The sequence below is a fragment of the Balaenoptera musculus genome, chromosome 4 (assembly GCF_009873245.2).
Source record: "Balaenoptera musculus isolate JJ_BM4_2016_0621 chromosome 4, mBalMus1.pri.v3, whole genome shotgun sequence".
NCBI classification, from domain to species: domain Eukaryota; kingdom Metazoa; phylum Chordata; class Mammalia; order Artiodactyla; family Balaenopteridae; genus Balaenoptera; species Balaenoptera musculus.
Window position 1 is genome coordinate 57,523,333 of NC_045788.1, and position 16,281 is coordinate 57,539,613.

A 16,281-nucleotide genomic window follows, 5' to 3' on the forward strand; every position below is an offset into this window, starting at 1 on the left:
TGGCGCAGTGGTTAAGAATCCGCCTGCCAATGCAGGGGACACGGGTTCGAGCCCTGGTCTGGGAAGATCCCACATGCCGCGGAGCAACTAAGCCCGTGCGCCACAACTACTGAGCCTGTGCTCTAGAGCCCGCGAGCCAAAACTACTGAAGCCCGCGAGACTAGAGCCTGTGCTCCGCAACAAGAGAAGCCACCACAATGAGAAGCCCGCGCACGGCAATGAAGAGTAGCCCCCGCTCGCCACAACTAGAGAAAGCCCGTGCGCAGCAACAAAGACCCAATGCAGCCAAAAATAAATAAATAAAATAAATAAATAAATTAAAAAAAAAAAAGAATTACCATAGGAGGAAGGACCAAGAGGCTTCCACTGATGTTCCCCTTCCTTAACAAAATTGTAAATGTGAATCAAAGCTGCACTTTGAGTGGAGCTGCAGGAATTCATGCCAGTATCAAAGATCAGGAAGACATAGACTTGGTGGTTTCTGTCATACTCCCATTCTTTTCCCCATCATTTCCTACCATTTCTCCCGTTAGAATGGAGAATGATAGTGGACTGTGGTCAAGTTAACAAGGTGGTGATTTCAATTTCATTGAGGTTCCAGAGATGATCTCCTTAGGAAGCAAATTAATGCATCTCGTGGCATTCAGTTTGCAGCTACCGATCTGGTGGCAGGCTTTTTCTCCATTCAGATAAACAGGTTTGCCATCACCTGAAGGATAAGTAGCACAACTTAATTCTCTTGCTTAGGGTCATGTCATTTCTGATTCTGGATCATAACGCATGGCCTGTAGGGATCTTGACCAGAGGTTGGCAAATGTTTTCTGTAAAGGGCCAGACAGTAAATACCTTGGACGTTAGTCCACGTGGTTTTGGTTGCATCTACTCCACTTGGCCGTTGGAGCGCCAAAACAGCCACAGACAATATGTAGGTGGATGAGTGTGGCTGGGTTCCAGCAACACTCTATTTACAAAAGCAAACTGCAGGCTGGATTTGTGCTGCAGTTTGCCAACTCCTGATCTTGACCATCAGCATCTATAGGACATAATGCTAGTCCTACAGTGATGACAGCAACTGTGCAGCAAATGACAGCAAATGTGATGACAGCAAATGTGCAGACAGCAACTGGAGAGCAGGAAGTGGCAGGTGCCCTGTGACAGAAGGTGAGAGAGAGATTCTGAAAACAGGGGTTTGCCATCCCAGTGAAATTCCAGAGGGGATTTTAATATTAATAATATAGAAATTTAGAAATACAGAAATAATATAGAAAAGTTCTTTATCTCAAGCTCCCTACCACTATAGGGACTATATTTGGTAAATTTCTTTGGATTTTGGAGCCAGTCTGCATCATGTTTAGGTAACTCGCTTTGTCCATTTACGAGGAAACCAGAAGAGCAGCCTGTGGCTCTATGGTTAATATGTTTTTTTTACTGTGTTCACACCAGGCTTGTCTACACCTGAGTGGAGGGCACGTCTGCCTGTGTGTGCATGGAAATGGTGGTGGGCATGAGTAGGGATGGTGTCAGATTGGCCAGAAAGGCAACTTGCCTGTCTACCTCGGTGAGTAACTTATGAGTCAGGCTCCTGGAAGGACTGTGGTATTACAGATCATGAAGCCCAAAAAGGTGAACAGGGATCTCAGGTATCCTCTTAAGCGGAATAACAGCTTACCTCACCTTGATGTTAAGAGCTCTTGGGACTTCACTGGTGGTGCAGTGGTTAAGAATCTGCCTGCCAATGCAGGGGACGTGGGTTCGAGCCCTGGTCTGGGAAGATCCCCCATGACGCGGAGCAACTAAGCCCGTGCACCACAACTACTGAGCATGCGCTCTAAAGCCCATGAGTCACAACTACTGAAGGCCAAGCGCCTAGAGCCCGTGCTCCGCAACAAGAGAAGCCACCGCAGTGAGAAACCCTCGAGCCACAACGAAAAGTAGCCCCTGCTCGTCGCAACTAGAGAGAAAGCCCCCGCGCAGCAACGAAGACCCAACGCAGCTAAAAACAAATAAATTTTAAAAAAATTAATAAGAAAAAAAGGAGCTCTTCAAGGAGTTTGCTCATTCCAATCTGAACCACCCTTCTAGTTAGGCAGATTGTCTATAAACTTAACAGAAGCTTGCTGAGTTTTATATGGAGGGTAGAGGGGACAAGCAAGTAAGAAAGAGGACAGGTGGAAGAGAAAATTGACATAATCAAATGGTAATGTAAAAAGTTAGCATTTCCCTTATTTACAAAAAGAAACAGAGACTTAATGCAAAGCATTTAGATAACATGGAAGAGGACAAAGAAAAAATAAACAAAAATATCTTTTTTCAGCCAGAGATAAATGCCACTAAAATGTAGGTTATTCCAATCTTTTTTCTATGCTATGACTATGTGTATATGTGTGCATGTATTTAGACACAATGATAGTGTATGTGCTCATTTATAATCTGTTCTTGGTGTCTGCCTTACAGTGATCATTTTTACATGTCAATGAATATTCTTATACCACATGACTTTTGATTGGTACATAGAATTGCTTCAAACAGAAAATGCCTTAAGTTTCTTAACCAGTGACCTATTGTTTTATATTTAATAACCAGTGCTTCTTGCAGAGGCTCTCTGCCAGGATAGAAAATGTTATGGATATGTCTCCATAACAAGCTGTCACCATATATGGCTTTACCAGATCACCGCAAATAAGTAGAGGACATCTGAGGTCAAGAGCTATTCCGTTAATTGAAATAATTAAGATATCTTTTTTCTCTGTAGATTTCCCAAATTCCCCTTTTTGGCATTGGTCACAGTAACTAATATTCATGTCATGTTTTAATGTAACCTCTGGGAACATTTATGCAGCAATGAATTTTACCTAAAAGGCACAGAGCTGACTACAAAACATATCTATTACAATGTCACAGATGTGAGTCATTCATTTGGTAGGTACTTATTGAGTGCCTAAAATAAGCAGAGCACTCCATTCTGGGCAGGCAATATTCCGTAAACACTGAGCTGCCACGATGTGCAAGGATACTTAGCAATATAACTTCTTTCAAAGGATTTGCTTTCTAGGGGACAAGATATGGAACCGAGACTAATTAAGTAACAGTACAAAAGGTGTTATAAGGCAGTATCTAATGATGGGGACAGGCAATGGGGCTGTCAGTTTTTAAAGATTGATTCCTCAGCATTGGAGCTGTCAGAAAAGGCTTCACAGAAAAAGTCTTGAAAGAACTGAGAAGATAGGAATGAGAGGGGAGAGCTTTCAGCCAAGGCTAGAAGACAAGTACATTTATCCTTGGGGTACAGTAAGTAGAGCTCACCTGAAGTGTAGGAGTGGGAGTAAAGTCTGAAAAGAAGGGGTGCTAGATGGGAGAGGTCCCTGAATGGCAGGCCATGGGAGTCTGGGCTCCACCCTGAGCATCATGGGAGGAGGCTCTAGAGCTGTAGAGTGACGTGGTGGTCTAACCACCTTGATGTGACAAAAGTCAGTTCTTCGTCTTAGGTCCTCTGAAATCTCTTCGGTAAGACTTTATTTATTTATTTTTGGCTGTGCCACGTGGCTTTCAGGATCTTACTTCCCGGACCAGGGATTGAACCCGCGCCCTCAGCAATGAAAGCGTGGAGTCCTAACCACTGGACCACCAGGGAATTCTCCAGTAAGACTTTAAATTTATGTTGGAAGTTAAAATTGTTTACTCATCATCACCTTATTCCCTCTCTTTGATCAAGATCCACATGTGGAAACTGGCCCAATAGTAAAATAGTCATATATAGAATTTGCAAAATTAAGTTTTAAAATTCCAGTAATTGAACTAGAATTTTTCCCCAAAATGGCATGATTAAGACATTATCTTAATTCAGTGAAGTTTCTCGTATTAGCCTTTGTGTGTTGATAAATTTTTACATTATTTTAAAAACGTAACATCATTGAAGACATTTTGAAAATAAAAACAAAATCCTATAACAAATCCTAAACATAACTATTTAAATGTTGTCTTTCCAGTCTTGTCAAAAATGCATGTTTATTTTTACCCAGTTGCAATAATAATGTATAAGTATTGTAAATATGTTACGCTAACATACTACAAATGTATTAAAACAATCATTTTTATAATAATCATTTTTAAGATTTATATAAACATCTTTGAATAGATGTACCCAATTTAATCATTCCTCCATGTTTAGATGGTGTCATTTTCCCCTGTTTTTCTTTTATTCCCCCTGTTTTGATTAGAACTTTCCATCTGGTGTGCCATTGACGTTCTGGTATGCAGAGATGGCATTCAGGTGTGATGAGATCTCTTTGATCCTTGGGAGGCCATGGGTGGGGCTTGCAGTGACTGGGGCCCCAGACTAGTAGCCCCAGGCTGCATGAAGCCATCCTTGACCAATTACTTCAGTGGGCTGTACAAATATTATCATTTTCAATGCATGCCATTGCATGAAAAAAGTTGGGATGTATTTTTATGGTGGTGCAGTAATTGTCTTCAACTTCTATTAATATTACTGGTTATTGTTTTTACAACTGAGTTGTAATTACTTTTTAAAACAATACTTGCACATAATAAAGATGTTAATGGTACAGAAAAGTAAATAGTGGTAGTAAGTTCCTCTCTAACCTTAGGCACTGTGTTTCTCTCCACAGAGCCCAATTGTCATTAATTTCTTGTGTGTTCTTCCAGAGGCTTCCTAAGGCCAAACAAGCACCTATCTATCTATTATGTTGCATAAATTTACATGATATTGATATCAATGTCTAAATCTATAGCTATCTAGGGGCAACATTAAAAATATTTAGCACAGGTACAACCACCTGGAAGGAAGGCCCATGGTATACAGGATGTACCAGAGTGCCTATTGCACATCCTTGACCTTGAATGTACGCTTTGCTTTTACACATTGATTTGCACTCAGCTCTTTTAAGCTGGTGATATGATTTGGAGATTGTTCCACATCAGCATGTACAGGGTGCTTCATTCTTTCGACGGTACCGTATTTTAACCACTTCCTACAGATGGATTTTTAGGCTGTTCCCAGTTTTTTGTTACTATAAACAATGCTCCAATAAATATCCTTAAACAGTGTGAATTTATCTGTAGCATAAACGTCTAGATAAAGAATTGCTGGGGAAAACATTATATGCATATAAAATTATGGTTGGTATTGTTAAATTTCCTTTCAAGGAAGTTTAACGTCTTTATTCCTATCAGCAACGTATATGAGGGCCTATTACCCAAACCTGGGCCAACTCAATATATCTTTATTAGTCTGAAGGGTGAAAAATAGTGTCTCAATTTAATTTGCATTTAATTTAAAAATATTTAAAATCTTAAATTTTGAATGCTTCTGAATCAAGTTTTTCTCTGTAATTAGACAAGCAAGTTTCATCCATGAACCTGAAACAGGCACAGATACTACTAGAAGGTGAGAAGCTGGTGAGGATAATAAAAAGCAAAAACTCCTTGCGAGTATCTGCCCAAGGATGAGGGTAGCATTGGTGTTTAATTTTTTGCTTTGTGTCTCTTCTTCTCCATTTCCAACAGATCGCATTAGAAAGTTGTGAGTTACATAGATGTGTGGTGTTTGAGCCTTGCTTGAGGTGTGGAAATTTAGAAGAGCAGGGCAAGAAAGGGCTCATTTGTCCTCCTCACATCAAATTCCAGGTACCATCCTTTCTCCCTAGCAGAGCCAGCACATCTACAAAATCAGAGAGTGACAGAGAAATAATGGAAGAAAAAAAAAGGAATTTTAGTACTATTTGATCTGGGAAAGGCTTGCAGAAATCAGTGTGGTGTTGTTTTTTTTAACTGAAGTATAGTTGATTACAGTTTACAATCTCTGCTGTACAGCAAAGTGACTCAGTTATACACATATACACATTCTTTTTTTATTGAGATTTTTAAACAAAATATTTATTTATTTATTTTTGGCTGCAGCGGGTCTTAGTTGCACAGGAGCTTTGTTGCGGCACGTGGGCTCATGGTTGCGGTGCTTGGGCTCTGTAGTTGCATCACGAAGCTCTCTAGTTGTGGCTCACGTGCTCAGTAGTTGCGTCACGAAGCTCTCTAGTTGTGGCTCACGTGCTCAGTAGTTGCGGTGTGAGGGCTTAGTTGCCCTTTGGCATGTGGGATCTTAGTTCCCCGATGAGGGATCGAACCGGCATCCCCTGCATTGGAAGGTGGATTCTTAACCACTGTACCACCAGGGAAGTCCCTTTTTTTTTTTTTTTTAACATCTTTATTGGAGTATAATTGCTTTACAATGGTGTGTTAGTTTCTGCTTTATAACAAAGTGAATCAGTTATACATATACATATGTTCCCGTATCTCTTCCCTCTTGCATCTCCCTCCCTCCCACCCTCCCACCCTCCCTATCCCACCCCTCTAGGTGGTCACAAAGCACCGAGCTGATCTCCCTGTGCTATGCGGCTGCTTCCCACTAGCTATCTATTTTATGTTTGGTAGTGTATATATGTCCATGCCACTCTCTCACTTTGTCCCAGCTTACCCTTCCCCCTCCCCATATCCTCAAGTCCATTCTCTAGTAGGTCTGTGTCTTTATTCCCGTCTTGCCACTAGGTTCTTCATGACCTTTTTTTTTTTTTTCCCTTAGATTCCATATATATGTGTTAGCATACTATATTTGTTTTTCTCTTTCTGACTTACTTCACTCTGTATGACAGACTCTACATTTGGTAGTGTATATATGTCCATGCCACTCTCTCACTTCGTCCCAGCTTACCCTTCCCACTCCCCATGTCCTCAAGTCCATTCTCTATGTCTGCGTCTTTATCCCTCTCCTGCCCCTAGGTTCTTCAGAACCTTTTTTTTTTTTTTTAGATTCCATATTTTTTTTTAGATTTCCATATACCCTGAGAAAACCATAATTCAAAGAGTCATGTACCACAATGTTCATTGCAGCTCTATTTACAATAGCCAGGACATGGACGCAACCCAAGTGTCCATCGACAGATGAATGGATAAAGAAGATGTGGCACATATACACAATGGAATATTACTCAGCCATAACAAGAAATGAAATTGAGTTATTTGTAGTGAGGTGGATGGACCTAGAGTCTGTCTTACAGAGTGAAGTAAGTCAGAAAGAGAAAAACAAATATCTTTTTGAACTATAGTTTTGTCTGGATATATATGCCCAGGAGTGGGATCACTGGATCACATGGTAATTCTATTTTTAGTTTTCTGAGGAACCTCCATACTGTTCTCCATAGTGGCTGCACCAACTTACATTCCCACCAACAGTGTAGGAGGGTTCTCTTTCCTCCACACCTTCCCCAGCATTTGTTATTTGTAGACTTTTTAATAATGGCCATTCTGAGCAGTGTGAGGTGGTATCTCATTATATTTTTGATTTGCACAGAAATCAGCATTTTGAGTCACTATTTTTCCATTTCATTAACTGGTAGGGATCACTGGTATCCTGCCCTTTAAGTTGGGTGTAGTTAGGGAAGCTCAATGGAATTGAACCTGTATTTTAAGCGTTTTTTGGAGAAAATGAGAGTATGCTGTGAGACATGCTCTGTTTGCAGATTATTCACCCCCCCCTTCTCCTCAACCTAACCCTGTTTATTATTTATTTTGAGGAACTGGACGTGCAAAGGCAGGGAAGATGCATGTGTGTACGTAAGATCCCAAATCAGTCAGTTGAATGCTGAACGCGGAGACCTCGAATCTCGCAGAAGACTTTCCAAAGGTAGAGAAAAATATATCCCCCCCAAATAATCTTGACACCCCTCCCCCATACATAAGAAAAATCTGTATTATTGGAAAAATACACATCTATCCTTCCTGGATCCTACTCTATTCTCTTTTAACGAGATTTAGATGTTAAAAAAGTGAGGAACGAGGCTTAGTGAGATTAACACTGAAGTGCAAAGAACAAATTTAGATTTGGGCCCGACGTTAGGTTCTAGATTTGCACCTCAAGTTCCACCCCTACCCAATCAGGGGCAGTCCCCGCTGTTATCCTCAGATGTTTTAAAAGCAAGCGGTTTTTAAAAGCTCAAATCCTGCTCTTTGTGTTGGTTGCCTCGGAGTTGCCCCTTCGCAACCTAACGATTTACGGTAGAAAACACCGAGGCGGTGCCCCCCGGCAGCACGCTCTCGACTTCCGAGCCTGCGGCCCGGGGTCTTGCCCTCCGCCTCCGGCGCCGAGCCGGGCCAGGGCGCAAGGCCCCTCTCCAGCTCCCCCTCCCCGCGCGCTGCTGCTGGCCCTCCCCAGCGCCCCGCCTGACGCTGCAACTGGGCCGGCGATTCGCCATTGGATTAAAAATAGCAGCGTCCCTTCCACCAGCCCGCCAGTACGCCCAGGCCCCCCGTGCCCGCTCCAGCCCCGCGGCCCGCTCTCCCCACCCTTCCCGGCTCGGCTCCCGTCGCCCGCGCAGCCCGCCGCCGCCGCCGCCGCGGGCGGACCCAGCTCTCCGCTCCGCTCCGCTCGGGTGCGCGCCGCGGCCATGCAGCGCCGGGGCGCCCTGTTCGGCATGCCGGGCGGCAGCGGCAACCGGAAGATGGCTGCAGGAGACATCGGAGAGCTGCTGGTGCCCCACATGCCCACGATCCGCGTGCCCCGGTCCGGGGACAGGGTCTACAAGAACGAGTGCGCCTTCTCCTACGACTCCCCTGTAAGTGAGGCTCGGCGGCGCCGGCGGCGCCTCAGGGGAGGGTCGCGGGGCGGGCGGCCTGGGGCGGCCGCGAGCCGCCGAACTCGGCGGCACGTGAAGCGGGGGGAGAAGATGCGCAGTGGCAGCCGGGGACCTCCTCGCCGGGAGCCAGAGTTGGCTCCGGGGCACGGCAGTTCAGCAAACACTTAGTGAGTGCCTACTGGGTGCCCGGCGCTGCATGCCCCAAGGCTGCTGAGGCCAAAAGCTGGGCGGCCGCGGTGGCTTGCTCCGCCAGCCTTCTTAGGCTGCCAGGGCCCCAGTACCTAGAAGCTTGCCCCAAACCCCGCCACCGTTTGAAAGATAGATCGAGTCGAAGAGTTCCCTGATCTTAACTGTACGTTGCAGGTGGTTTGCGTCCTCTTTGGGGCGACAGCCGAGGGCGGGTAGGTGGACGAGATTGATTCCCCTCCTTCTCTTTCCGGGACCGTTTGCTTTGCCCAGGGATTCCCACTTCTGGACAATTATGATTTCCTCTCTTAGCTTTTCTCCCTCCACTTTAAATTTCTCCCCACTCCTTTTCTTTACGTCAGAATGTCAGAAGAAACCTTCGGGTGCTTCCACTCGGGCAGCAGAAATAGGGGGTCTGCCGGATTACTACGGTTTCCTTAAGCCTTTCCGCTTCCTCCTCTAAATGAGTCACTTTGAAATGCAATAGTATAAATTATTAAAAGTTCAGTCGCGAGTCGTGACCTCAGAGACTGGAGGGGGAAGTGAAGACGCATCACCGCCTTCCACCCAGGGCTGTTGGTGGTGTTTTTCACCAGGTTGTATGTGTAAGTGTGAGAAGGAAAAGGAGGGTGAATGTCCCTTTCGAGAGTCAAAATGGGCTTCAAAGTGACTCAGCTGTCTGGCGTTTATCATGTCTTTTTGAGGATCAGGTTATTTTTATCCACCCACTTTAGAGCTCATGTGTCACTGGGCAGATCTCAATGCAAAAGGGAGGTGCATGGATGGAGGGACTGAGGCAGGTTTCACAACAATAGTCTAACACATTTTATTCTTATTATGTATTGTTGGCGAAAAAAAAACAAAAAACCCAAATGAGCGGCAAATGTTCCAAAATATCCTTTATTATGTTGTGAGTTGATTTCAGCTGATTTCAAAGCCTTTTTGTTTTGTACACACTGGAGTCCCAGAATTAGTATCCTCTGTGATATTTAATTTTTCTTTTTTGTTAATTCCAGATCATTTGGGGGATAAAAATCTCATTTGTTCATTACTTATTTTTTTCTTTCAAAAAGGTCTGTGTAGAGTGGAATGAAATGGTTATATTTAATACTTGGCATATTGTGATCACACTATTTAATGTGACGGTCAGCAGTGTCATTAAATCCTGTTATCCACAAAGTATGTGAAAATGCCATTTTCAGATTTTGTGTCTAGTGTTGGGCAGGTTTCCACTAATAGCTTTTAAAGGTGGAGAGGGATGACCCTAATTAATTTAAGCCATCTGCAGATTGTGAGCTCCAGGAAGAAAGTAGCCTAATTCTTTTAGGATAACACGTGTGAAGTGGGTAAAACTGCTTTTTCTATGTTTGATCTGGGTTACTCTTCAAATTCTTCTTACAAACTTTGTTTTTTTTTAATAAATTTATTTATTTATTTATTTATTTTTGGCTGTGTTGGGTCTTCGTTTCTGTGCGAGGGCTTTCTCCAGTTGCGGCAAGCGGGGGCCACTCCTCATCGCGGTGCGCGGGCCTCTCACTATCACGGCCTCTCCTGTTGCTGAGCACAAGTTCCAGACGCGCAGGCTCAGTAGTTGTGGCCCATGGGCCCAGTTGCTCCGCGGCATGTGGGATCTTCCCAGACCAGGGCTCGAACCCGTGTCCCCTGCATCGGCAGGCAGACCCTCAACCACTGCGCCACCAGGGAAGCCCACAAACTTTGTTATTGGAAGTCTTTGCCACATTATAGTGTAAGGCAGGTGTGAAAAAAAAAGCTGATTATTTTAATTCACTTCCACAAATAGTTATTGGGAGCTTACTGTGTGCCAAACACTATTCTAGAAGCATCTTGTCCAGTGTAAACTGATGATTTCATTCATGTCACACTACTTCTTTGAGGAAGACTAGGCTTATTTACAATGCCAGTGAATCAGTATATTTCCTTATGTTTCAAGGGAGGAAGAGAAAGAAGGTTTTATAACAAGTTATATTAAAGTACAGTGCATGATAATTCCTGATCTTTCCTTGTGGTCCTTAACAATTCATCATGAACCCCATAAGGGTTCTTGAGCACCTACTATGTGCCAACTCATACATGCATGGCTATAAGAACCATACAGAGCAAAATCCATTGGTGCCAAACACAGCAGACTTTAATCCACCAGTGCTATAGGACTGTGGTAGACAAAGGACCAAAACCATTTGAGTGGAAAAAATAGTCATCCTTGCATTGGATACTTTTGAAAATGGTCTTAGATAAAGATGCATAGAAATAAATAGGAGAACAACATTCCAGCTCAAGTAATAGTTCTTCTGGGATGGGTGAGAATTGTTTTTTCACCTACCAATTTGGTTTCATCCCAGGCCCACCTTCTCACCTCAACCTGTAGGTTCACCTCTCCATAACTTGGTTCATCTTGCAAGATCTGTGATGGGACCTTCCTGGAGAATGGGGACTTTGTATCTTTGTATTCCCAGCAGCTGGTGCAGCATCTGGTATATATGCCAGGAACTCAATGAATGTGTAGGAGATGTACAAATTACTTGTGGTTATGGGTTCTGAAAATGGTAAGAATACAACATATGGGAAACATTGGGAAAGGAATCATGTGGGGTTATCATGTAGAAAGTGGTGACTTTGTTGTGGGGGACAGATGTGAAAGAGAGAGCCAGACTGGCAGGGTTTGAATCCCAGCTCTGTCACCCAGCTGTGTAACTTCTCTGTGCCCCAGTTTCTCCATCTGTAAAATGGGGACAATCATAGAACCTACCTCATGGGGCTGTTTTGTGGATTAAATAAATTAATATGTAAAGTGTGCCTGGCCAATTAGTAATCACCATAGGAAGAAAAGAAAGAGATAAAAGAGAGTTAATCACATGTTGTAAGCCCAGGTGATTGTCAGGGGTTATGTAGAAAGTTTGGTGTGGTTGAGTGGGGAAATTGGTTCATACTTCTGCTCACAAGCCTTCATGAACCACCATGTAAAATCTACTCTCATCTCCTTAGTTATTGAGCCCTTCCTTCATCTGAATGTACCTTGTCCCACCTCTTCTCACTTTCTAGGTTGTCAGTTCTGGGGAGTCCAGTCTCTGGGTCTTCAGTGTGTTAAGGCTCATTTCCTTTTCTAGGACCACCTTCCTCTATTTGCCTTCTGCTTCAAACTTCATCCTTTCCTCTGAAGCCTACATTACTTAGGGTCTGTGTCTTATAACACAGCAGTTATAGTCTGTCTTCTATAGTTTGCCATCATTTTATTTTCTTTTACCCATTTAACTTGTAGTTCTAAAACATCTACTTGGTATGAAGCATTAGGTAGGAGAGGAGCTGGGCCACTCTGGTGCTAATTATGCCGCTCCCCACCTGTCTGAGAGTGGGGAGCTTACCTTATGCCCTGTCTCAGCTGGGGTCAACTGAAGACCGAGACAAGGGCTTTGGTACAGTCTGTTTATTTTGGGAAACAAAATCCAGCGGGAAAGGCTTTGAGATCATCTCCTTGTAGGAAAATATGAAATTGTGATTTACAATATTGATATTGTGATTTACAATAAGGAATATATATTTGGTCTTTGACCCTCTTCCTGGCACAGAGCTCCTAAAACTCTTGGAATTTCCTAAGTGATAAGAGCCATGAAGGTGTCTTTCGTTATCCTTAAACAATCCCCTTTCAACCACACCTGAGTTTGTGCTAGGGGCTTTTGGAAAGCTCCTTAGGATGGGCTGGTTGTCAGGGGAACCAACCAAGTGATTAGAAGGTAGGAACTTTCAGCCCCTCCTCACCTCCTGGGAGGGGAGAGGAACTGGAGATTGACAAAATCAACAGTGGCCAATGATTTAGTCATTCTTGCCTATCTAATGAAGACAGCAACAACAAAAATCCCTGAACTATAGGGTTTGGAGGGTGCTGGGAGGGCACAGGAACTCCACGCCCCATTCCCCATACCCTGCCCTGCGTATCTCTTCTTCTAATTGTTCACTGGTATCCTTTAACATCCTTTGTAATAAACTGATAATCCAGTAAGTAAGTTGTTTTTCTGAGTTCTGTGGGCCACTCTAGCAAATTAATTGAACCTGATGAGGGGGTCATGGGAACCTACTATTTATAGTCAGTCCTTCAGAAGCACAGGTGATAACCTGGACTTGCAACTGGTGTCTAAAATAGGGGGGCAGGGGGAGGCAGCCTTGTGGGACTGAGCCCTTAACCTGTGGAATGTGATGGTATCTCTAGGTAGTGTCAGAACTGAGCTAAATTGTGGGGCACTCAGTGTCTACGGAGAGATGGAGAATTGCTTCCTGAGGGGTCCACCCCACCTTTCACATTCGGTGAGCAGAAGTGAAGTATTCTGTGAATAGAGGAACGACACAGGAGTGTACTTCTGTTTTTCTGTCCTTCCTTCTACAAGTACTTAGGGATCTGCCTGGTACTACCTCAGACATTGCTAATAATAATAATGACAACTAATATTTGTACAGAACAGTGGTTGTCAAAGTGCGCTTCCTGGACCAGCAGCGCCAGCATGTCCTGAGAACCTGTTAGAAATGCAAATTCTTGGGTCCCATCCCAGACCCACTGAGACAGATACTCTGGGATGGGGTCTAGCTATCTGTATTTGAATAAGCTTTCTAGGTGATCCTGACCCGTGCTAAAGTTTGAGAGCCAGTGATGGGGCACTTGCTAGTTGCCAGGCAGCATTCTAAGCATATATTTATTCATATATTAACTCATGGAATCCTCACAACAACCTTATGCTGTATATTATTATCATTTTGCAGATGAGGAAACTGAAGCACAAAAGTCACACAAACAATAAGTGGTAGAGTTGAGATTTGAATCCAGGTTATCTGGCTCTAGAATCTCTGCTTTTTTGTTCTTTATTTATACCAATTTAACCATGTTAATTGTACAGTTCAGTGCCATGAATACATTCGCATCATGTGTAACCATCACCACCATCCATCTCCAGAACTTTTCTATCATCCTAAACTGAAATTCTATACCCATGAAGCAATAACTTCCCTTCCTCCCTACTTCCAGCCTATGGTAACCACTGTTCTATTTTATGTCTCTATGAATTTGCCCATTCTGGGTACCTCATATAAGTGGGATCACAGAGTATTTGTCCTTTTGTGTCTGGTTTATTTCACTTAGTATATCTTCAAGAGCTTCATCCATGTTGCAGTATGTATCAGAATTTCCTTCCTTTTTTAGGCCAAATTATAGTCTATATTTTGTGTAGACCACATTTTCTTTATCCATTCATCTGTCGATGGACATTTGGGCTGTTTCTGCCTTTTGGCTATCATGAATAAAGCTGCTGTGATCAGTGGTGTACAAGTATCTGTTTGAGTCCCTGTAGGGACTGTTCTTTACTATTGTGCTGTGTATGCTGCCTTCTGGGCAATGAGACTTGCTATCATGGTGTTTAGTTGTTTCCCAGGGGGAAAAAATAATTTAATTTAGGATCTATGTGGAAAAATCCTCCTCCTAATGGATAAACAGATATAAGATAGTAAAGCAAAATTTAGGAACTTACAGATTGTTTTTTTTTCTCTTGGAAGATATAAACTTAAACTAAGTCTAATTGGTTTCACATATCAAAAGTTCCCTTCTAAAAGCAACTAACTAAAAAGTTGTTTTACAGCAACAATTCTCAAGCTTTTTGGCTCCTTTATACTCAAATATTTTTGAGGACCCCAAAGAGCTTTTATGTGGTTTCTATCTATTGATATTTACCATATTAGAAATTAAGACAGAAAATCTTAAAACAGCTTCCATTCCATTAGCTTATTAGAGTGATGATGTCATCGGATGTCACGTAGACTCTGAAAAACGCCCATGAGAGCATGTGAGTGATAAAGGCAAATGAGTTCATTATGAAAATAGTTTTGACCTCTCAGATCACTTGAAGGGTCCTGGGGCATCACAGGGTTCCCAGGCCATACTTTGAAAACCAAAGTTCTAGAGTTTAGGCAAGTACAACTGGTTACTCCAGTGACATACCCCACCTGCCTTGAGGTTTTTGTGGGTTCACATTTTCACATTGTGGTGATTGAATAATTTGTTGTTAATCTGAGCTCAACCATAATGTCATATTCCACACATACATTCTTCTTAAAGCAAATTAAAATTTAGAGAATTTGACTCCTTTTGAAAACAATTGCAACTACTTGGACTCGAATTATTGGCTCTTTTAGAGATGAGAATTCTTTATTCTTTTGAATATCAGCTTTACCGTAGGATCATCTGGCTGGGCTGTTTCTTTGGGGAACCTTACATTTTAGCATCCTGAGTTTTTTCCTTTGACCACGGGTTAGGAGACTTCTGTCATCTCTTGCCTGAAAACTGAAGACCTGTCTGCCAGGACTTAGGGGAGCTGAGCAAAAGAGGATGAGGGTGGTCTCAGCATATGGATATAGAATACCAGCTGGATATTATCTCCTGGTTCTCAACCCTATCCCTGTTTTGCTAAGCCTTCTCCCATGTTGCAGGAGCTGGGAACATGGACACTGCATTTCCCAGAATCCTTTGATGGCAGGATTCTGATTTTGGTTCTGCCAGAGAGATTTGGAAGGCGAAAGAGAAGGAGAAGCCACTATTGCTATTGCACAATTCACATTGCAGATGTGAGATTTTCCAGTCAGCTTCTGAATGTCCTTCTGGGACTCAAAGACACATCAGTCATGGGGGAGCTGGGATCATCTGTTCAGTTGCTTTTGATGCTTGTGCATCCTGATTTCTTGAACTTGAGTGGTAGTTTCTCTGACCTTGGCTCTCATAGCTCTTCCCATGATTCTGTAAGCCTCTAATTTCCTGTAGTAAATCCCTTCCTGCCTGAAATACCTAGAATACTTTGTATTTTCTGACCCGTTCTGTACTGATACATGTACATTACACATACGTGTCTAATTCTCCATGTATTATGGTACCCCTATTCTTAACTGAGCCCATTGTCCCACGGACCTGAATCCTTTGTTTTTACCTGCTTTAGAGAATAAATCAGTAGTTTGCTGGTGTGGAGGAGGGATTTGGGGCGCTGAGCAGTACCTACATAGATTTTCAACCTTTCCTCCTTATTTTAGCTCCTTTTCACCCCAATTTCAGAGTAACCTGGAGTTTCCTGGAGGCTTTTGGAAATTCTGGGGTGTAAATCAGATAGAATCTTGGCTTTTCCTCCTGCAGGGCTAGGATTCGGCTTTATCAGCTCATCTTAGTCTTTTTAGTGCTTACGCATCTACAGCACAGTTTCCAGATTGGTGGTTTACGTTTTAAAAAAATCACTTAAGTGTTCTTTTATTTGGGTTTCAGAAAGGAGTGAAATTGACATATATGTGTAATCAGCCCTATGTACCCTAGAGTCCTGCTTTTCTAATCTAATAATCAAGAAGTCACTTGCTGTCTCTTTTTGGCTGCAGTTAATTACCCTTTAAAGTTGTGTCATTTTTAGAGTCTGGGAAT

The 16,281-nt window shown here is 42.9% G+C and overlaps 1 protein-coding gene across 3 annotated transcripts in view; it reads left to right on the forward strand.

Annotated features, from left to right (window-relative positions):
- The first annotated feature begins 8,283 nt into the window (after positions 1-8,283).
- The window catches only part of USP13 (ubiquitin specific peptidase 13), a 120,055-nt gene continuing 112,057 nt past the window's right edge, over positions 8,284-16,281 (forward strand). Inside the window, exon 1 of one of the 3 annotated variants that reach the window (XM_036851569.1) lies at positions 8,284-8,624. In XM_036851569.1, coding sequence (XP_036707464.1) covers positions 8,457-8,624 — 168 coding nt within the window. In that variant the 5' untranslated portion in view covers positions 8,284-8,456. The remainder of the gene's footprint in view (positions 8,625-16,281) is intronic. The other 2 variants (XM_036851571.1, XM_036851570.1) reach the window with 2 other exon arrangements.